This window comes from Sarcophilus harrisii, chromosome 2 (genome assembly GCF_902635505.1).
Source record: "Sarcophilus harrisii chromosome 2, mSarHar1.11, whole genome shotgun sequence".
Taxonomy (NCBI): Eukaryota; Metazoa; Chordata; class Mammalia; order Dasyuromorphia; family Dasyuridae; genus Sarcophilus; species Sarcophilus harrisii.
The window spans coordinates 423,971,007-423,994,512 of NC_045427.1; the positions used below are offsets into that span (position 1 = coordinate 423,971,007).

At 40.6% G+C, this 23,506-nt stretch overlaps 1 protein-coding gene across 1 annotated transcript in view; it reads left to right on the top strand.

Moving 5' to 3' along the window:
• Positions 1–17,984, top strand: part of MYBL2 (MYB proto-oncogene like 2) — a 39,913-nt gene extending 21,929 nt beyond the window's left edge. The window contains exons 8-14 of the mRNA XM_031953980.1: positions 2,739–3,137; positions 5,391–5,530; positions 7,533–7,632; positions 8,737–8,850; positions 13,460–13,576; positions 15,930–16,076; positions 17,191–17,984. Coding sequence (XP_031809840.1) covers positions 2,739–3,137; positions 5,391–5,530; positions 7,533–7,632; positions 8,737–8,850; positions 13,460–13,576; positions 15,930–16,076; positions 17,191–17,319 — 1,146 coding nt within the window. The 3' untranslated portion in view covers positions 17,320–17,984. The remainder of the gene's footprint in view (positions 1–2,738; positions 3,138–5,390; positions 5,531–7,532; positions 7,633–8,736; positions 8,851–13,459; positions 13,577–15,929; positions 16,077–17,190) is intronic.
• The last annotated feature ends 5,522 nt before the right edge of the window (positions 17,985–23,506 follow it).

Consider the following 23,506-nt stretch of genomic DNA (forward strand, 5'->3'; position numbering starts at 1 on the left):
TTCCTTCTTTTGGCCCTTGCCTGATATCATTAATAAGTATTATTATTATTATTAAATAATCCAGTTATAAAAGATCAGGCAAAGTCCTACTAAGTTGAATATTCTAAAAAATTAACAGTAAGCACAATGAAATTTTATTTCATTTTTAAAATTTCATTTATTTTATTCTCTATGTATTTCAATGATGAGAAGATACTTAGGCCATTGTTGAATACTGATTGAGAAAGCCTGATTGTTCCCTCACCAAGGAAGTCCTCAGTTTGTATAGAGATACTTGTCTTTTTTCTTTAAATTTATCCATTTCTTTATAACATTGTTTAACCTTCTGGATTTTTTTCATTTAGAAAGCAGTTTTTAACTTTTTTAAAAAAAATTTTTTGTTTTGGGTTCTCTCCCTTCATTTCCTCTCTTTTCTCTGAGAGATAGTAAATGATTTGATATAGATTATACCTATGCAATCATGCAAAACATATTTCCATTAGTCATATTGTGGGAGAAAGTGCAGGCCAAAAAATCCCCCAAGAATAGTAACATAAAAGAAGTCTCCACAAGTTTTTCCTCTGAAGGTGGATATCATTTTTCATCATGAGTCCTTTGAAAATTTCTTGGATCATTGTATTGCTAAGAATAGCTAAGTATTTCCCAATTGCTCTTTATATTGTTCTTATTGTGGACATTCAATTTCTTTAAGATTTTGTTTTAATTTTTTCTCTTTCCCCCTCCCTTCTCCCCAAGACAGTATGTAATCTGATATAGATTATACATGTGCAGTCATGTTAAACATATTTCCATGTTAATCATGTTGTAAAAGAAGGATCAAAACAAAAGGGAAAAGCCATGAGAAAGGGAGAAAAAAGTGCTTCAATCTGCATTCAGACTCCACAGTTGTGTATAACATTTTTCATCATGAGTCTTTTTTGAATTATCTTGGCTCATTGTATTGCTATACCTTTCTTTCATACCTGATCATTGTAAAGTGTTGCTGTTGCTGTGTACAATGTTCTCTTGATTTTTTTTCATTTCACTTAGGATTGGGTCATTCCACCTGTGATTTCATTAGTATGGGGGGCTAGCAGTGAGACATTTCCTCCACCAGTTTAGACTGGCATCTTCCTACTACATTTATTGTCTTGGGGAGTTTCCTAGAGAACTAAGAATTTAAATGACTTTAAGCCAAGGCTATCTGACTCTGAGGACAGTTTTCTTTCTACTGCATATACTATACTATCTCTCACTTTGTGTTTATTTTAATTCTCTTTATGTTTAATCTGTATATATTTATGTTTATACTTTTGTCTCCCCTCTTAGAAGGTAAACTCCCTGAGAGTAGGAAGTCTCATTCTTTTTAGTCTTTTCTAGAGGACCCAGACCAGCCTAGGTACATAGATTGCTGTACTCTGTTTCTGGGGGAGGTGATGCTCTACTGGTGAATTGGATTTAGGGGAGGGAGGGCTGCACGAGATCCCCTGCCTCACTTTGTCTTCTGAATCCAGTGGCCAAATATACATCAGGGCAACCTAGAGATGACCTTGCGGGCAGTAGGGGACCTTTGACTTTTTAACCTAAGGTCTTTAATAGGTCTCCATTTGACTGAGGCAACCTAGTCAGTGATTAAAGTTAGAGGAAATTAAAGAAATGAGGTTGAGAATCACCTCTTTTACCTAGTCAAAAAAAAAAAATCAATCTGCAAGGGCAAGAACCTCACAGTTTTGGAAACAAACAATTGCTATTTATATTTATATTGAGCCAATTTGGGCCCAAACAATGACCCAGTGAAGGTTGGCCTGGGACCTTTTGTTGATCAATCAGTGATAGTTTAGGCAAGGTCTTTAAGAAAGGGGTTTGATAACCCCTATGTGGACGGAGGGAAGGAAAGGGAAGTAAGAAAAGAGCATGCTGTGCTCCCCAACTGGGCTGTTCCAATTGAGTCCCAGCTCCTCCTACTGTTTGCCCTTCATCTTGAACAAGACCATAACTTCAGGGAGATGATACCTTGACATACTCGTGTGCTGAATTTAAGGGAGAGAGGGCTGTGCAGGGTCCCCTGCCTCATTTTGTCCTCTGGAGGCTTTGGGTCCAGTGGGAAAGATGTAGGTCAGGATGACTGGAGATGGCCCTGGGTGCAGTGGGGGACCTCGGCCTTTTTAAGCTAAGACTTTCAGCAGGTCTCAGTTTGACTGAGGCAATACTAAGACAAAAGGGATACTCGATGAATGTTTAATTGACTGATCTGGACTTTAAGGTCATCCTCCTTTGGACATACTCCATCTTGCCTATGTCATTCCTAAAATGGAGTTACTAGAACTTAGTGCAGTATTCTAGTATGGTTAGAGTACTGCAGGATTATCACTGCCTCGGTTTTCTATATATCGTGTCTGTCTGAAGGAGCATGGCTTTTTGGTGATTATCACGCTGTGATAGAGCTCTTCGTACCCTAAGATCTTCAGGTTCTTTGTAGGTGTGCTGTTATCCTCCCATACCTTTCTAGTCTTATTTTTGTAGAGTGTGTTATTTGAACCCAGTCATAACCTTTATATTTATCCTGACTAAGGTGCATCTTTTTCACTGTTTTATTGGACAGTTCTATCCCGCCTCCATCTTTTTGGATCCTCGATTATCAGAATTGATAAGTAAGACTTGAGTAGCGCTTGGCTCTTGTGCCAGACCTATTTGTAGCAATAGGGAGGTTAATCTGAGTCTCAAACTCATGGTTTATTGGTGTCATTTGTTCTGCCCAGGATCCTGATGGATGGTGTGACTTGAGTAACTTTGACCTGCCTGAGGAGTTATCCAATGGTGGTGGTAACAGCAGCAGCAGTAGCAGCAACAGCCCAGTTAAGCAGACATTCAGCAAGCCTACAGTCTCTGCCCAAAGCATGACAGAGTACCGTCTGGATGGTCACGTCATCTCCGACCTGAGCAAAGGCAGCCGAGGCGAGCTGATCCCCATCTCCCCCAACACCGAAGTCAGCTTTAGTACTCCGCCCTCCATCCTCAAGCGGCAGAAAAAGAGGAGGGTCACCCTTTCTCCTGTCTCGGAGAACAGCCCCAATGCCAGCTATTCCTTTGTGGATTCCTGTAATAGCCTGACCCCCAAAAGTACACCAGTGAAAACACTTCCCTTCTCCCCTTCCCAGGTGAGTTGCCTATTAACCCCCAACGTTCCCAGGGTGACCCAGGCTCTCTGGATGTTATAGTGGATATGCTGGGGAAAAGATTGACCAAGAGACCAGACACATTCTGTAATATCCTTCCTTGAACCAGTTTTTAAATAGCCTGGTTCATCCTTTGTACCTATCCATCCTTTAAACTGATTTGAAATGGATCTTCTTTGGGTGTAGATGTGGGTAGTCCCAGCAGTGTCCTGTCATTGTTCTTTTCTGTGACCTATGTTCCATTAAGACATCACAGAAAGATTCATGGCTCATATGTATTCCACCAGAGATGAACCAATTTTATTTATTTTTTTTATTAAAGCTTTTTATTTTTCAAAACATGCATGGATAATTCTTTGACATTAACCCTTGCAAAACCTTGTGTTCTAATTTTCCCCCTGGAAAATTCTCCCACCTCCTTCCCTAGATGGCAAGTAGTCCTGTATATATTACTGTTTTTATTTTTTGAAAGGACCTTACATTTGATCTAGCCCAGGACTTAACCTTTTTTGTATCACTGATCTGAGAGGCTAATAAAATCCTTGATTCCCTTTTCAAAAATTGTTTTTAGAAATATAAAATAAAACACATAGGATTAAAGGAGAAACCAGTTGCATTGAAGTGCAGTTATCAAAATGACCAGATTTCTAGTTATTCCAATAATTTCTATTATTCCAGTTATCAATGATAAACAAGGAAGTTCATGGATTCCATGTTTAAAATAGTGGTCCATTGCAATACACTTCTTACCAGATGAGGAAACTGTAACATCAGAATAGTAGTGACTTTTCCAAATTGACTTTCCCCATTCTCCATCCAGTCTGTTTCCTATGATGCTCAAGTACTTCTGCTATGGGGAGTGCTGAGGGAGACGGTTATAGGCTCATAAATTTAGAGCTGAAGATTGGAGATCATCTGGTTCAAATCCTTCATTTCATCGGTCAGGAAGATTAAGGAACTTGTCTAATGCCATACAGGCAGTAATGGGAAAGCTGGGATTTGAACCCAGTTCCTGAATCCAAATCCTGTGTCCTTTCTATCGTACCAGCCTGCCCCTCCGGTTCTAACCTTGTCTCCTGAGGGAGCCTGGAACGTGATGGGGCAGTTTCCATATTGGTCAGGCCCTTGGAATCGGGGGCGCCCGAGCTGGCACACGGGCCTGGGAGATGGGGAAGGAATGTTAGAGAGCCAGAGCTGCTGGTGGTGGGCAGCAGTTGCCGGCCCCCAGTCCTTTGTTCCCAGGAGCTGCTCCTGGTGCGAGGGTGGCGTTTTGGGGCTGCGGCCAGAATTCCTAGTTGCGTTTCTGTGGTGCCCACTTAGTGCCCTTGAGGGGGCATCTGACCTTGGTCACAGGATACAGGGTCCTGGCATTGGCATCAGGACAATCTGAGTGTGTGATCCTGGCCCATCACTTACCTCCTGCCTGCCTTGATGTCCTCTTCTGTGAAATGGGTGCCATAGCGTAACTGCCTCCCAGGGTGGTTGTGAGGCAGTTGGCCAGCCATGGAGGTGGTGGTTATGGTGGTCATAGTGCCCGGCTTCTTCCAGGTTTGCTGACCTCTTCCCTACCTGTGAAATGTAGACAAAGATTTTCTTGGGGTAATCGGCCTCTTACTCGTCCCCATCCAGGTAGGGATGCAGGGAAGTTTGAGATGGTGATGGCTTTGATTTAAAAAAAAAAAAAAAAAAGCTAGTATCATTTTCTGTGATGCTGACATTTGTATAAAAGCAACAATTAAAGAGAGTTTCAGCGTGCCTGAAGATGACCTGAGTTAAGGAACTGCCAGCTTACTATAATCTGGGGCCAAGGTTTATTGTCCACGTTTATTGGATGGCTGCTCCTCTTTTCCCTCTGAACTGTCGCATGCCCAAAGGGTAGGAGGAGCAGGCACAGAAGCTCCCACTTCTCTTAGAAGTTTAGAACCATTTTTCTCTGACAAGAGCCCTATCTAATATAGGTCAGGTAAGTAGTATCCTCATGTTACAGCCCAGGAAACTGAGGCAAAAATGTGAAGTTTCGGGCCCAGAGCAGTGAGTACCAGAAGCTGGCTGTAAAATACCAAGCTTCTGACTCCTAAGTTGATATTTCCACTGCCTGGGCACCAATTTTTCTTTTCTTTCTTTTTTATAAAAAGTCTGGTGGAAGAAGAAAGAGAATTTTGTTGCTAGTCCTGAGTCTTACAATTCTACAGATCCCCTTACTCTGTGCTGCTTCTCATTTTTTTCCTTCTGCAGTTTTTAAACTTCTGGACCAAACAGGATACTTTGGAGCTAGAGAGCCCTTCACTGACATCCACACCTGTGTGTAGCCAGAAAGTCATTGTCACCACCCCCCTGCACCGCGACAAGACTCCCCTGCACCAGAAAAGCAACGCGTAAGGCTGCCTTTTGTACCTCAGTATTCACCCTATGAGCTGATGTGGCCTCCATCCCCTCATCACAACCACTTTTTATCTTCATGTAATCTGATTTGTCCCATTGTACCTCCCTTTTCCTTTTTCCACCCCTGAATGTCTTTTTTTCTTTGTTATTGTAGTGTAGAGTCCATTCCCTCAGTCCATTTGATGCCCCCCTTTGCCACAGTGACAGATACAGTTCTCAAGAGTTACAGATGTTGTTTTCCCATCTAGGGAAGTAAATAATATGTGTTTTCTTCCCTGTTTCTATGCTTCTCTTGAGTCCTATTTGTAGATTAAATTTCCTATTTAGTTCTGTTTTTTTTTACCCCCCAGTAGAAATGATTAAAAGTGTCTTTGAAGCTCTATTGCCTCCCCTCAAAGATGATGCTGAATCTCGCTGGGTAGTTAATTCCTGATTGTAATTCTGGTTTTTTTTTGCCTTCTGGAATGTGATATTCCAGGCTCTCCAATCCTTTATTGTAGAAGCTGCCAGGTCCTGGGTAATCCTGACTCTTGCTCTTTGATATTTGAGGTGTTTTTGCCTGGAAGCTTGTAGTAGTTTTTTCTCAAGATTATTATAGTTTTGGAGTTTTGCAATGTTCCTTGGGATTTTACGAGATCTCTTTCCGAAGGTGATCAATGGATTCTTTCAATCAGTATTTCCCTCTCTATTTCTAGAATATTGGGGCAATTTTCTGTAATGATCTCTTGTAGAATGCTGACCAGCATCCACTCAATTTCCAGTTCCTTGCCATTACAAAGAGGGCTGGCACAAACATCTTTGCATATGTGGGCCCTTTTCCCTTTCTTATGATCTCTTTGAGATACAGACCCTTGTAGAGACACTGCTGGATCAATGAATACACCCAGTTTGATAGCCCTTGCGGCATAGTTCCAAATTGCTCTCCAGAATGATTGGATCCGTTCACAGTTCCAATAGCAATGTATTAATGTCCCAGTTTTCTCACCTCCCCAACATTTATCATTCTCTTTTCCTGTCATTTTAGCCAATCTGAAAAGTGTTGTCTTAATTTGCATTTCTCTAATCAATAGTGATTTAGAGCACTTTTTTCATATGACTAGAAATGGCTTTAATTTCTTCATCTGAAAACTCTGCTCTGCTCCTGTCCTTTGACCATTTATCATTTGGAGATTGTCTTAGATTATAAATTTGAGTGAGTTTGAGGCCTTTATCAGAAACACTGGCTGTAAATTCCTTTCTCCCTCCTTCCCCCCTCCCCCAGATTTCTGCTTTCCTTCTAATCTTGTCTGCATTGGTTTTGTTTGAACAAAACTTTTTTAAATTTAATATAATCAAAATGATCCATTTTGTATTTCATAACATTCTCTAGTTTTTCTTTGGACATAAGTTCCTTCCTTCTCCACAGATCTGAGATGTAGACTCTCCCTTGTTCTCCTAAATGAGAGCACCCTATATGTCCACGTCATGAGCCCGTTCAGACCTTATCTTGGCTGTTTGGTGTTGGTCAGTGCCTAGTTTCTGCCACACTATTTTCCGTGTTCCCAGCACTTTTTGTCAGATAGTGAGTTCTTATTCCAGAAGCTGGAGTCTTTGGGTTTGTCAAGCACAACATTATTATGGTGGTTGACCACTGTGTCCTGTGAGCCTGACCTATCCCTCTGATCTAGTACTCTATTTCTCAGCCAGCACCAAATGGTTTCCGTGATCGCTGCTCTGTAATAGTTTTAGCTGTGGTACAACTGCTCCAGTTTTCTTATCTGTAAAATTGGGGTAATAATGCCAATAGAGCTGTTGTGTGACTCAAATGAAATAATGATTAGAAAACACTTGGCACATGTGAAAGGGCTACAGAAATGCTGGCTGCTATTACTGTTATGACTAAAAGGTAGAAAATGTGCTTAGGAGTCAGTTGGGAGTCTCAAGCAGCCACAGGCATTAGAGGAAGGGAGAACATCTGTATTTGCTGGCTCTTATGTGCTCTTCATTTACTGGCAGTTTTGTTACCCCGGATCAGAAGTACTCAATGGACAACACTCCCCACACACCCACTCCATTCAAGAATGCCCTGGAGAAATATGGACCACTAAAACCTCTGGTACGTGCCTTGTGTTACTAGGATTTCCACCCTATCCCTAGGGTTTAGGATGCTTTCAGTGGCCTCTGCTTCCAAACACTATTTTTACATTCAGTGCTAAATGGAAAATTAGTAGTAATTAATAGGAACCTGAAACTAATAGGCTCAGATTTTTTGTAGACTTCTTTGCATTGATATATGCTGGTATTTAACTCTGGAAACTCAACCATGCTTGAGTACATTATCCTTGAAGTAGGTTCCTTTAGCATAACAACCTGGCTTTCAGAATCTAAACTCAAGCCCAGCATTTCTAGAATATCACTTGGAGGTTTTTTTTTCCTTTCAGTTGAAATTAAGAGAAAGATGAGTTTTTGTCAGTGTTTGTTTTTTATTCTAGACTGTACCACAGTGTAGAAGTTATGAACCTAAAGATAAGTACAAATTCACTGTTCCCCCTAGCTGTGTTATCACAACAGGGTTTCTTAAATTTTCAATGCTTTTAGAAAAATCCTATTGGTAACATCTAGCAAGAATATCTAGAGAGGAACTAAAACCACAGCAATTTAATTTAAGCATAAATTCTCCCTCAAGCACTTGATATAAATTGCTTTTTTTTTTTTTTTTTTTTTTTTTTAATGAACTTCTTGTGAGCTTATGGAACTTTAGAGCTGGAAGGGACCTTTAGAGATTATTGAGTCACAGAACTGTAGGATGAGAGAACTGCAGAGGGATTGGAAGTCATCTCTTCTAATTTCCCGATTTTACACTCTGAGAAACTGAGGCCCAGGGAAGGACAGTGGGTCAGTGAAAGAGCTGGAATCTGTGTGTTCTGACTCTTGGTTCAGAGCTCTTTCCAGTTTACTATACTGTTTTTGGATTGGGAGTAGAAGAAAAGAAGGCCAGAAAAAAAGTCTAGGGAGATGGTTTAGTCAGAGAAGGTAGCAGGAGAACCAGGCTAGTGTCGCATTATAAAAGCAGAGTTGCTCTCTGCCAAGGATTATTTTCTTATCTTATCAGAGATTATCTAAGCACTGTGCCTACTGGTCCTCTTCAAATGGATTACTCTGGGGGTACATATCATGTAGCTCTTGTTCATAATGCTTCTATAACCATGATACTCCACAGCCCCAGACCCCACACCTGGAAGAAGACTTGAAAGAGGTACTTCGGACTGAGGCTGGTATTGAGTTGATCATAGAAGATGACGTGAAACTTGAAAAACAAAAGAGAAAACAAGGAGTGAGTTCATCTTGTCTTGCTGTATTGGGATTGAGGTGTTTTTGTTTGTTTGCTTGTTTGTTTTGTTTTAATAGTATTCTATTTTTCAGATACAAGTAAAGATAAATTTTAGCACTCATTTTACATACTATTTATTTTTAATAATAGCTTTTCATTTTTCAAAATACTTGCAAAAATAGTTTTCAACATTCATCTCTATAAAACCCTTGTGTTCCATATTTCTCTCCTTCTCTCCCCTAGATAGCAAGCAGTCCAACACAGCTTAAACATGTGCAATTCTTCTAAGCATATCTCCACATTTTTAGCATTCATTTAAAAAAAATTTTTTTTGAGTTGAAATTTTCTTTTTCCTTCACCTTCCCTGTTTCTGATATGGCAAAGAGTTTGATATAAGTTTGATATGAGAGCAGTCATGCAAAATATATTTCCATCTTAGCCATGAAAAAAAAAATAGACCAATTATCTTAGATCATTGTATTGCTGAGAATAGCCAAGTCATTCAAGGTCACTGTATAATGTTGCTGTGTGTACAATGTTCTACTAGTTCTGTTCACTTCACTTTACATCAGTTCAAGATAGTCACACTCATAGCATGAGTGATCTTGATGCCAGGACTATGAGTTTATGTGTGAGAATGGCCAATCCAGATGCTTGGATTGGATGTAGTAGGGTGGGGAGTAGCAACCCTGGTTCCTTGTGCCCTTCCTTAGATTAGGGGCTTTGGAACAACTGTAGAAATGGCACCTCCAAATTAGAGGGATCCTGAATTTAAAGCAGTTGGGATAGGAGAGAAAATTGTCAACTGCTATTCATTTCTCTTTCTTCTTTATCAAAAATTGGTTGATATTTTTGTACTCCCAAATGCCTTTCCATGTTGTAGGCAATTAATAAATGCTTGTTGACTGACAGTCACATTGGAATATTCCCCAAAATTAGATTTTGGGTTTCCTTTGACCCAAAGATTCTTTGTTGGAATCCTTACAAAGTGTTAAGTCATTAGAATTGATAGAGACAATAATTACCTAATTTAGCATGGTTCAGTATGATTGATCTGATCCTACAAGGAGATGTTATGGGCCAGAACTTAAAACAAGGTACTAAGTGGAATTGAGACAATGGTTAAATCTAGTTTAGCATTGATTTAATTCTACAACAAATAATGGTTTCCCAGTGATATAATGATTGGTGTGTACTCAGTATACAGCATATAAGCAAGAAGCTCTCAGGGCCAAAGAGCACTCTGGGAGATTGAGAATAAGTGAGTGAGTGGAAAGGTCATTTGAAAAGATTGAGAGGGGAGCATCAGTTGGAGATTGAGAAGCCACGAGTCGGAGTTGAGCTAGAGGCAGAAGCTGGAAGAGCTAAAAGACAAGTTGCAAGAGCTCTTGGAACCAAGGAGAGAGAGAGGCCTCTAAGAAAGCTAACCGGGCCCAAGGAAAGAGATAAGACTTGGAAGGAGAAAATAAACGCTTGGATTTTATCAGCTGGCTGCATTTGAAGTGATTATTACTTTGAACTGAAACTAAGGCTGCCTCCAGAGAACCTCCCCAAGAAATCTGCTCCCAGAGAGAACCATCTTATATTATAGAAAAAGAAGAACATCACAGTTCTTCCTTTAAAAAAAAAAAAAATCTAGAATTTTAATTTCATTCCAAATTGTTTTCCTGACCCCTCTGACTTCCCTCACCCATTGAGAAAGTTTTTTTTTAAAAAAGCTAATTCTTGATACATGTTAAGCTATTGTCAAGACAAAAAAAGAAACAAGAGAAAATAAGAGTTCATTCTTTACTCTGGGTCTGTCATTTCTCTAACTAGAGGTAGATAGTTTCCCATTTCCCCTGGAATTGGTAGTTGATCAGATTTCCTAAGTCTTTCACAGTTGATTGTCTTAACAGTATTGTTAATTGTTCAATTCCTACAGTTATTTCTCAGGAACTTAACAGTGCTGACCTTAGTCCAGAGCTGTATGGGACTTGAGGAATTAATTTAATTCAGTTTCTTCATTTTGCACACAAGGAAACCATAGCTGAGGAAAGGGGATACTGTTTGTCAGGTATCAGAATCTAAATTAGAACTTTGATCTTCTCATTTCCAGTATAGTGCTCTTTGCTCTTTACCAGTAATTTATCATTTAATAAAAATAAGGATTTTTTTTCCAGGTCTTATTTTCATTCCGTTTCTTTGGTTTCTCTATTTTCATTTTCCTGTATGTACAGGTGGGCAAATTGGGACATCCAACAACAGGTTTTTGAAAAATTATTATAAGATATTGTATTTAAATACACAGAGAAAGAAACCATTCCAAGAAACTTTGAGGAAAAAAAATTTCAATACATTTTGTTTCTAGCATCCTCATTTTCCACTCATCCTTCCCCCTTAAATTGAATCCTTTCCTGTGGCAAAAAAAAAAAACAACAAAAAACAAAAAAACCCAAAACACAACAGAACAAAAATAGCCAATAAAAGATATCATTGTTTGACAGTCTGTATGGTACCTGTCTTCTGCTTTGAAGAGGAACCATTTTAAATTATCTATTCTTTAGGACCTTCATTGGTTTTTCAGTTATTCAGATTTTGACTTGGCTTTTTGCCTTTCAAAACAAAGTTTATTTTTATTCGAATCTTTTGCTTTACGACACCCTCATTTCTGAATAGATTTCCCTCGTTCCTCACCTAGCCAGCAAGCCATTCCCTTTTAACAAAGATTTAAAAGAAAGAGGAAAAATGCAATTCAGCAAAACCAATCATCATGTCAGTCCTTTTTGAGAATATTTGTAATGTTTTACTCTCAGGCTTCCCTTGCCTGTAAAGAAAAGGGAAAAAGAGGATGGTCTAATTTCTTAATTTTTCTGTAGGCCTTGATCATTACAATTATGCAGCATTCAGTTTATTTTTTAAAATTCTCTCCATTTACATGGCAGTAGTCGTCCACATTGTTGTACTTAGAGTGTGTGTTTGTTTGTTTCTGCTTGTTTCAGGATTTGTCAATTTCTACAACTCTTCCCATGCCAGGATGCTTCTCACAGCTCCATTTGCTAATGGGGAAAGTTGGGAAGCTCTCCCTTCATTTAATTGGAGACTCTAGAGGGAGCAACTTGCCTGTGTATTAGGAAAGAAATAGAAGTTCAGAAATGGGAGTTCTGTTCTAAGGATTTTTAAAGTCCTTTTTGGCTATAGTAGGAGATTTAGTGAAGTGTTAGGGTCAGTACTTCAAGGAATAATTAGAGTCAAGTTACCAGTGTTATCTGTGACTCTCAGACCAGTAGGAGCTTGGAATGCTTTGCCAGAGGTCATAGTCCCTGTGAACATTTGGCCTACCCTGTACTAAGTGGATAGAGTATTGGCCTGGAGTCAGAGAGTTGTTAAGTCATGCCCACCTCTTTTTTGACCTACTTGGGAGTTTAATTGCCAGAGGTACTAGTGTTTGAAGACTTAATCTAGAGTTAATCTAGTCTCGGATATTAGTCTGGCAAGTCACTTATTCCCATTTGCCTTGTTTTCTTATCTGTAAAGTGACCTGAGAAGGAAATAGCAAACCACTCCAGTGTCTTTGCCAAGAAGGAAGAGCTAAATCACCTGAGCAACAATAATACTTACTGATTAATTGAATTTGGACTTGACTATCTGGGCCACAGTTTCTTTATCTGTGAAATGAAGAGGTTGGACTTTGGTGCCTCTTGAGAGCCCTTCCTGCTTTATGATCATATAACCTTCTGAAGCATAGGAATATATATGAGCAATAGAAATATATACATTTAGTACACATAGGGAGTTTTCTTCTATTCCCCCCTGCTGCCAGAATGTATATTCAGCTGTGTATAATCAGAACGTTCAACTATCTCTACCCAGTATTGGCTCACACACACATTTATACATGTACACATCCTAAATGTGTAAATGCCCTTTTCTGTGCCAAACTAAGTCCCTTCAAACAGTTCCTTTAAAGCTGTGATTCCCGACCCCCTGTGCAGACTCTGTTGTAACTCAGCTGTCCAACCTCTGCTTTCTCTTGTAGATGGAAAAAATAAACACTTCTGTATTTATCTGTGATGTGTTTGTGTGAGTATTTTTATTGTAGATGGGATCTTTTTCTGCTCCTTCCAGTCTCCCATGGCCACCAGTTGTGGTAACAAGAGTTCCAGAACCCTGAGGCAGCAGAGTCGGGCTGCTTAGCTTGGCCCTGAATACGCTCTGCCTGGGGCTCTGAATTTGGAGAAAGCTCATCAGGACTTTGGGCAGGAAGTTACTTTCCTCTTTGTCCATTATTATCTTGTCCATGGTTAAACCTTTGTTTGAAGCCTTCTGTGACTGTCCTCCAGCTGCTCACCCCTGGGGGAAATGATTTTTTTTTTTTTCCTCTTCAGTTATTAGATCCTTCCTTTTCTTTGCTCTTATAACATTGTGTCTTAGATCATACATATTTGTACACATGCTATGTTCTCCCTTCATGTACATTACTAGCTTCTTGAGGGTAGAAAATGACATTGTTTTTTATGTCTCTGTCCTCAGTGCCTTAAAAAGAACAAGCATTTAACAAACATTTCCCAAATTGAATCATAGATACTCTAGAGTCTTTCCTTGACTGCCTTTTTCTTTGCATGTCTTCTAGCTACATCGGAGTCCAATTAAGAAAGTCCGAAAATCTCTTGCCCTTGACATAGTGGATGAAGATTTGAAGCTTGTGGTATCCTCTCTGCCAAAGACTGTGTGTTTTAAAAGAAACCAGGTAAGGGAACATATTGGACACACACTGGGAGCTCTTCCCTTTCCCCCTAAGATTTCAGGAGAAGGCGGGTAGACTCGTAGCACTACAAGGAAAATTAATAGTAGGCATCCTAGTAGCCCTGACCCAGAGTTGCAGAGAGTTTAGGGTAAATAGTATAGATTGTTCAGTCTTTTGTAAAAGATGCTTCAAGGCCTTTTATCTGTGGGTAAGCTTAGTAATGAATGACATTTATAACTTGAAGATTGGACAGGACCTTAGAAATGAGTTACTCCAGTCCCTTCATTTTCTAAGTGTAGAAGCAGTTTTGTTCCCCCTCCCTTCTCCCCCTAAGAAAAAGACTTCTCAGAGTGACACAGGATTAAAAGATCCTTGACTATAGAACATAGTCTCTTAACTCATGGTTTTCTTTATCACTATTTGTTGCTAAAAAAAAAAAAGGTAGGGCTCACTGGATCAGAAAGCTGCATGTCATAAGGAAATGAGCATCCCATGTATATTGGTAGTAATTGGTCCATAATTGACCAATTAGGCTGTGAAGTTTGGCCAAAGGAGGGAACTGCTTGGGCTCCAAGCAGAAGATGTGGGGGAGGGTGATACAACTAGTATTTTTATTGATGTTGGCCCTATTTGTGAGTACAATTGCAGGTATCCCAGGAGCTTGAAGCAGAAATGAAAATGGTTTTTTTGATCCTTTAAAGAAATCTTGCTCTGTCCAGTGGAGCAAAGATTGAAACAAGCTTCTGTTTACTGACTAAACCTGCTTGGCAGTGAAGCCTCTCGGCCAACAGGGACTTCCCGGCAGTAGTGTCAGTCATTCTCCCTTTCTGAGTTATTCCTATGCTTGTAGCACTGCATGTTGTGGATCAGTAGGCACCTAGCTTTGGTTATTCATTATTGCATTATCCTGAATCTAGAGTCTTCATCCAGGCTAACCTTTTTGTTCTACAGATGGGGAAACTAAGGTCTAGTGAAGTTGACTTAAGTAGTAAGTGGCTGTTACTGGATTTGAACCCAGCATTCAGGGCTTTTTCCCACTGTACCAAGCTGGCATATTTCATGGAATAAAGATTTCTACTGGTGTGTATGTGTTCTCCTGTAGTGCTGCAGGCTGACTTGAGTTGTGTTTGAAAAAATTAAAGATATGGGAGAAGAGGGTTGTGGCAGCATAGCATAGTGGGAACCACTCTAGATGAGCCAGGAAACCAAGGTTCTAGTCTTGGCCCAGTCACTGACTTTTCCTGCCATTCTAATCTTCACTTTCTTTCTGTGGAAAAATAATAGTTTTAATTTATGTAATATCATAAGATTTGCAAAGTGCTTTGGATAATTGTTTCATTTAATCTTCACAGTAACGAAAATGAGGTGGGTACTGTTGTTATCCTCATTTATAGATAAGGAAACAGAGGCTAATAGAAGTAAAATAAGTTATCCATCTAGTTATATAGCCAGTAAGTCATGAAGCTAGTCATACAGATACTTACTAGCCGTGTGCCTCTGGGTGAGTCACTTCATCCTGTTTGCTTTGGTTTCCTCATCTGTAAAAGGAGCTGGAGAAGGAAATGGTGAACCATTCCAGTTTCTTTGCAAAGAAAGCCATGGGTGGCATCATGAGGAGTCAGTGTGGTCAAGGAGCTTATAGAGACAACATAGAAATCTATACAAATGTATATATAGGCCAAATAGGAAATAATTAATAGAAAGAAGGTGATAAATTTGAGAGGAAGTTCCCAGCATGGGGGGGACAGTCTGAGAAAATGCCTGGAGTTGAGATAGAGTAACTTGTTTGTGGAAAACCACTTGGGTAATTTTCTGGGGGGCGCATTGGAGCAGGGAGAACAATTAGGAAGCAGTAATGCAAGTAAGAGGAGATGAAGGCTAAGGTCCTTTCTAGCTCTAAATTTATGAGTTCCCTTTTTAATCCCCACTGAGCTAGAAGTTCTAGAAAATGGGAATATTTTGGCCCTGTCGTTAAATTTCCTGTTGCTCTTGGTAGGTGCTAGAGATCTCTTGCTCTTCCACTGAGCCTGGAGTTGAAGGTTTGAATAGAATACAGGAAATTGCAAGAGGACAATTTAGGCATTGAACCATGTCTCGTTAGATATGGCTTATACAATTGAGAGCTGAGAAGGAACAGAAGGCCCTTTTCAGAGCAGCATGATGTCATCTCGAGATAGTTAGAAGCATTGGACTAAGTTGCTCCCTGGTGTCTGCCTCTGCACCTGAAGTCTCGGCCTGCGCTTTCCTCCAAGAACATCCGGGTAGCGGCAGGCAGGCTGGAACGGGGCAGCTGTAGATTGTCTGTGTTGTCCTGGGCTGTAAATAGAATGAAATCTCTGCTCAATTTTCTTTTTAGCCAACAAGCTTCTTGTCTAGCTCCCTCAATCTGACATCCTCAAGCAGCAAAGATGACAGTAGTTTGCTCAACCAAGGGTTTCTACAGGCAAAGCCAGAGAAGGCCTCGTTCCCAAAGACCCTGAGCCATTTCCAAGGCCCTGCTCCGGTGAGTCATGCTGGGGCTTTTACTGCAGTGTAATGAATGGTTAGAGAGAAGAGCTGGCACCTAGTCCTCAGGGAACTGGTGGTTTTGTGAGGGAGGTAGTGCTTGGAGGGCTCAGGCAGCATGAAATGATGATCTGCCTTCAGAGTCCCTGCTCCAGGGTCTCCAGTTCTGGTGGCTGCTCTGCCTTGGGGTTCTCGAAGGGATTGGAAGATGGACCAAAGAGAAGCACATTAAGACTGCCTCATTCTTGCCTAGTCGGGGATTTGTTCACCTGTTAGGGAAGCATGGAAGGAGAGAACCTTGAACCTTAAAAGCCTGTTGATTTCACTTGTTATGTTGCTTGTCATTAGTGGAACAAAAGCCACCCTTTGGCTGCTTTGGTCAGTGTCAGGAGCTAATTAGCCCCTCTGCCCAGCAAAGTCTGTGCCGGTCAGTATCCCGCCTTCCCACTCATTGCTTCCTTTCAATGGGCGGGAAGGGGAGAACTGTCTCTGTGACCACTGGTAGAAGTTGTAGCATTGATCACTAGAAACATGACAAAGCAAAACATTCATGTGAGGAAGCTGAAGCTCAGAGAAGAATCTTACCTGTGGCCACATAGAAATTGGCAAGACTAGAGTTTGCACTTGCAATGTTTAACTACAAATCCAAGGTTCCTGTGGTATCCCAGCGGGGCGATTTAGAAAAATATTTCTTTTGTCCTAAGTGCTGGGGCTTGATTTTTCTAGGACTAATTTATTCAAGCATCTAGGATTGGTACTTACTGTTTGCATTTATGTCCTTTGCAGCACACCTAAGGCTCTCATTTTCTCTAGTGACCCTCTTGAATTGGGGACTTGAGCTAGAGGTTTTACCATCATTCAGTCAGCAAACATTTTTTAAAAAATGCTAATAGTCTGTCAGGCATTGTGCTAGCTTTGGGGATGCAAATAGGGGGACACCAACCATCCCTCCCCTCAAGAATTTTACATTTTAATTGGGAGAGAGTAAGGAGACAACATAAATCAGAATGTAGAAGATAAATGCAGAATAGAACTTTAAGGGAGGACCATAAATGCCTTCTAGAAGAGGTTAATTTGATTCTTGGAAATTAAATTGTTTTTCTCCTTTCCAGATGTCCAGTGCTTGGAAAATTGTGGCTTGTGGTGGAACCAGAGACCAGCTTTTTATGCAGGAAAAGGCCCGGCAGATCTTGGGTACTCTAAAACAGAGCCACACTTCTCGGACATTAATTTTGTCATGAAAAATGTGGAATTTTGACATTGGAGGAGTTTTTTTCCCCTTTTTTGACTGGCACCTAAGCAGGCATGAATTTGAAATTTTATTTTTTCAAAATAAGTTATTCAAAAAAGTTTCAAGGAACTTAATTGAATTTTGTGGTGCAAGAGAGAAGTCTGCCTCTACACTCCTTCCATGGATTCATGTGGTACCTGCAAAGAAAGAAGAAAAGCAATTTTGGATCTAACCTGGAAGGAAATGAACAATGGACTCTTTCCTGGGTTCTGCAGCATTTCTGCTCTGGACCTGGGTTTTCCCTTTCCCTTCCATGGCAGTTACTGGGTGCTTTCAAGAATTCTTGAGATTGTATTCTCCTGCCTTGTTAATATTAGGAAAGCTTGGGTTTTCCCTAGTTGTATGTTTTCAGCATGACCTTACCCTCTTGTTGAGGACCTTGAAAGAGGGAGTCTTTGGGGAATTCCTGTTAAACTTGGGCAACTGTTCAGCCGAAACAAGGTGGTGTCCAAGGGGCCATAGAGGGTGGCAATCTGTTCCTCCTTTCCCCTTTTCCCTTTTGTTTCATTTAATATTAATTATTAATTTTTAAAAAAAAAATAAAAGCTCCCTGAAGCTTCAGTCTTTTTGGCTTCTCTCTTCTCACTCTCCCTATCTTCTTTAGTCTTGTCTCTCTTCTCTCCCCTCTATGCCTCTTTTTCTTTTTCTCTCCCTCTGTCCTTGTTTCCTTTTCTTTTTCCCTCTCTCCCCTTTACCCTTTGCTCCCTTTTTCTCCTTTCTCTTCTCATTTCTCTCTCCCCATGTCTTCATCACTCTCTCTTTCCCTTCACTCTTTCTATCTATGATAGGCTTGATGACCATGATGATGTAATCTCAACTTCTTTGCACACTTTGGTTTAGTCTCTCATCCCTCTTCATGATAAGTGGAGACATTTCCTGGTTGGCTTCTTCCCTTCCTTTCTGTGCATCCTGTGCCTGAGTCCAAAGGAATCTTCCTAACTCTAGTTGTGACCCTCCCCTTGGTGGTTTCCTATGGCTTCAAGTCTATGCCTCTGAGGTTGGCATTTGTATACCAATCTCAACTCCTTCTGGCATTCTATTTCTTCAAAAAAAAATTAATTTTTTTTATCAATAGCTTTTGTTTTTGCATCACCTACATTTTCCTCTGATTCTTTCCCACAGAGCTATCTTATAGAACAAAAATTATTTTTCAAAAGGAAAAAAAAAATCAACAAATCAGTCAATACATTGAAAAAAAGATCTGAAAATGTATGCAGTGCTCCATAGACCTCTAACCTCTGGAAAGGAATGGGGGAGACATCTTGTATCTTTCCGGGGGGGAATGGGTTTGTTCTTTCTAATTTCACACCATTCACTTCTGGTTTCTAGTTGTTGTTTTCATTTTCAAAGTTATTATGTCTTGTTTTCTCAGTTCTACTTATTTTTTTTTTATCAGTTCATCTAAGTCCATCCCACATGCTTTTATTTCATTTGGTTTATTCAGACATTTTGTCTATTAACCCATAAAGTGCTGTTAGGAGATAGGTAGAGATTCAAAGAATAACCTTTCTTCATAGGATATTAAGTATATAGACCAATGAAAGATGAAGTGCGTACAAACAACTAGGAAATGGAATATAATATAGTAGGAAGAGTATGGACTTTGTATGGAATTCATATACTAGCCCTGCTGCTTATTGACCATGGGCAGGTCATAGCAATTCACTGGATCTCAGTTTCCTCATCTGTAAAATGAGGGAGTTGGACTATTTGATGTCTCAGATCTCTTCCAACTCTTCACTCTGTGGTCCTACAAGCTGTCATCAGGATTGGAACTATGTGCTGTGAAATTGCTGCTGACTGAGAGCATAGGAAAACCTCATTTGAGGTTTTATTAACCCATTACACCTTGTCATCCCATGAAATAGACTTTTTAGGACTGGCTCCATTCTTGAGCAGGCTAAGCAGTATATCCTGAGGCAGTTGTGTGGCTATTTCCCCTCTGTTACTGTACCTCAAAGAATTTATTAGTAGTTCAAAAAGATTCAGAAGCCTGGTCAGGCTGGTCTGCTCAATATTTCCTAATGATATTTGGCTCACTCCTCTCCATATGGAGAGGAAACTTGGTGGGGAGAGGATAATTCTGGGTTTAAAATCAGTAGCCCCAGGTTTGGACCTTTCCCGATTGATTGCTTCCATTGTTTAGTGTGCCCCTTTTCCTTTCCCCAAATTACCTAGTATTTATTTTGTATATATTTTGCTTCTCTGTGCACGTGTTGTTTTCTACTAGTAGATTGTAAGTGCCATGAGAGTGCCTTTCATGTTTTTGTTAACCTCAATTGGGTACCTGGTGCTTAGTGAGTGTTTAATAAGTCCTGGCTCGTAACATTTACTGGTCTTGGGTACGCTGTATCCATTTTGGACCTCATCAATGAAATTGGGAAAATACTGGCGTTACCTACTTCTTAGGGTTCTTAAAGAATCTCTTTGTAAAGTCTGAAGAGCTTTAGAAATTTGTCCCACCCATTTGTCAATAGTAATAGTTAGAATTTATTAGCACTTTAAGGTTTTGCAAAGTGCTTTCTCTGTTACCTTATTTGATCCTCACAACCACAACATAAGGAAGGTGCTATTATCCCCCCCCTTTTATTTGAGGTTAAGTGGCTTGCCCAGGTCCCACTGCTAGTAAATGTCTAACATAGGATTTGAACTCAGTATCAACCCCAGTAAAACTCCCATTTTGTTACCTTGCTTTCACCCCACCCCACCACCCCCAAAGTCCCTTTTCCTTTATGGAACCGTCTCATGTCCCAGCTAACTAAGGGGATTTTTTTCCCTCGGAACTACCATGGTCTTTGATGTTCCTTCTGTGCTGCCATAGGTAGATCATTGTGGTGCAGTGTATCAGAGCCCTGGATCTGGAGATCAGGAGACATGGGGTCTGAATACTGAGATAGCTGCTCGCTGTGTTTTGGACAAGCCACGTAACCTCTCCCAGGATTGTTGACTCATCTCCTGTTGACATGAGAATCACCACTTAAACTAGCTACCTCACGGGGTTATGAGAAGAACACTTGGCGAGTCTCAGAAGTGCTGTGAGGATTGTAGCACAAGTAGCAATATCATCACTTGTTAGGTACAACCCTTTTGGAGTTTGATGAGAACTGAGACTTTCACTCGCCCCTGCCTCCATCCTGCGAGTGGTATCCCTCAGAGCAAAGTGCCATCCTGGAGGAGGAGTGGCCCGCGCTTCTGGTTAGCTGTCAGGTTTCATGGAGGAGGGAGTCACGAGATGAGCCTACTTGATTTCTCTGGTAACCCATCAAAACCTAGAGAACAGCTGGCCGCCAAGTGCCTTTGGTTCACACTGTCTTGCAGATCCTGCTCCCTTCACTCTCCTTCCAGCTTTTTAAAAATTTTTTTTAAAGCACACTCTTGTAATCCACAAATTGGGAAAGAAAATCTTTTGTTTTAGTAGTTTCCCATTTGTTCATTAAGGTATAAATAGTTTATCTTGGATCTTTAATATCACCTCGAGGGCTTTTCATAAAGACAAGTTTCATCTGAGCCACCATTGAGGTTTTATTAACCCATTACACCTTGTCATCCCATGAAACAAACCTTTTAGGACTGGCTCCCTTCTTGAGCAGGCTGGGCAGTATACACTGAGGCAGCTGTGTGGCTGTTTCCCCTCTGTTAATGTACCTCAAAGAATTTATTAGGAGTTCAGAAAGATTCAGAAGAGAGGATTCCAGTTTGGAATAAGAGCACAAGAGGCGATGTTAGGGTCAGAGCTAAGGCTGTGTGGGTACAATGAGTGTTCTAATACTGTGGTTTCTTCCCTACCTCCCCAGGACTATTGTGAGGATAAGATGTGAACCTGTTTGGAAAGTAAAAGCACCTTGTTAACATTGGATGCTGTCTTGTAGTTATTTTGTTCCCTTGTGGTTGGGTAGAATGGGAAAAATGGAGAGGGTCCTTCATTCTCTCAGTGCAAGTGGGACTTTGGGTACCTCATCTTGCAGAATAGGAGAATACCATTGGCAAGGGCATTGGGCAGGGGCCCTTTTAAGGGCTCTGGGACTGTATTGGAAACCAGCACTGGACTTAAATTCTGCTTCTTGTTTCGGTGTCTTTCTTTATCACATTGGACATGTTATTTCTCCACTCTGGACTTTTCAATTTTCCCATCTGAAAAATAAGATTGGACTAAAATGATGTTTAACCTGGATTCCATGACCATGTTTTTAATTGTTTCAGTGTAATTGGTTTCCCTTGTAATGGTATGTATTTTGATTTATGCCTTTAAAGGCATTCTTAGAAGAGGCTCATGGGCAACACCAGCCTGCCAGAGGGGCCGTGGTACAAGAAAGGTTAAGAACTCATGGAGCCATGGTCTTGAAGGTCCCTTCTCTCTGACAGCTGTAATTCTGCCCCTCTTTGGCGTTGGCCACATTGCCCCTCAAGGTCGGTCTCTCTTTACTAGACATTAATGACTCAGAGCTGAGATCTAGTTATTCTCCCCATTGAGCCCACATTAACCTGCTGCTGCTTTTTACTTCCCCACAAAGGTCTAATAATAAATTCAGCAAAAAATAATTACTTCACTAGCTAGTTGAGTCATTAGCATATGAATGCCAGCTTAACATATGAAAGGCCTTTGGATGCTGAGCAAGACAAAGACTATAACAGAGTAACCATGGGCAGGTTACATGGGAGGAAGGCTGTGTCAGGGGAGCCCCTGTGGATGTGGGGGGGATCGATAAAGTGTAGGGGAGAGAAAAAACTCACTCCCTGGAGAGCTGGCCCCCGTTAGGAAGAGGTGACACATTTCTAGTTCGTGTCTACAAATAATAATTACTCAAATTTACATACCACTTTGGGGGCAGTTAAATGGCACAGTGGATAAAACCTTCAGGAAGACTGGAGTTGAAATCCAGCTTTAAACACTAGCTGTGGGACTGGGTATAAGCCACTTTACTCTGTTTGCCTCAGTTTCCCCATCTGTAAAATGACTTGGAGAAGAAAACAGCCTATCTCTCCGATATCTTTGCTAGGAAAACCCCAAATGGGATCACAAAGAATTGAACAGAACTGAATAATGCATGTTAAGCTTGACAAAGTGCTTTATGTGTTATGTAATCCCCATAATGAACTTTTGAGGCATATTTCCATTTTCCTGATGAGGAAATAGACCCAGAGCTTGTGACTTGTTTGCCTTAGCATTTGAACTAGTTCTTCCAGAACACAACTAGATAGCATTGTGGATAGAAACTGGATCAGTCAGGAAAGTGACCTTGGTTTCAAATATAGCCTCAGACTTAAGAGCAGTGAGATCCTGAGCAAGTCACTTCACATCACTTCCTGTTTACTTTGCTCATTTGTCAAATGAGAATAATGAGAGCTTTATGTTATTCCCATTCTACAGATGTGGAAACACGTCTAGAGAAATGTTATTCATTAAGTGCTTCCTTTATTCCGGACACTGATAGGTCCTGGTGATACAAAGCCAAAAGTGAATCAAGCCCAGCAAAAAAGTGTTCATGGGTCTAGCTGAGGAGACACAGCAAGAGTTATGAAATCCAAGCCTTCTGGCTCCAAGGGCAAAGGGGACAAGATAACAGCATCAGACAGAGTCTGAAAGGGAGATGGGAGTTGCTTAATTTTACTGTTTAATATATGATAACCTTTCCTCTCTCATTTTGGTAAATAGTTGGTATTGTGGGGATTGCCTCAGGATATAAATTGAGTGAAATTGCCAACTATGGGAATAGACAGGCTGACAGGCTAGACAGAAGCAGAAAAATGCCGTCCTTGTGACCAGAACAGAAAATATTGTTTATAGGAGATGGGGGCTCTGAGACTTTGTTCCCAATCAGAAATTCTGGAGTCCACGATGAACATGGAGGTCACAGGGACAGAATAGTGGCTGTGAAAGTGCTTTTAAGGAAAGATGGAATCCCAACAGTTAAGACTTTACAAGTTGTTCATTGAGCAATTAGAGCATTATTTTAGACTGATAAGGGACCTAACAGGAAGGGAGGCAGTGTGGTAGGGAAAAAAGCTAGGAAGGCCTGGATTCAAGTCTTGCCTCAAACACATACTGGCTGTGTGACCCTGAGCAAAGTGCTTAAGCTCTCAGCACCCTGGGCACTCTGAGAATCTCCTGGATTCTGACTTGCAGAAAAGGGGCCAAC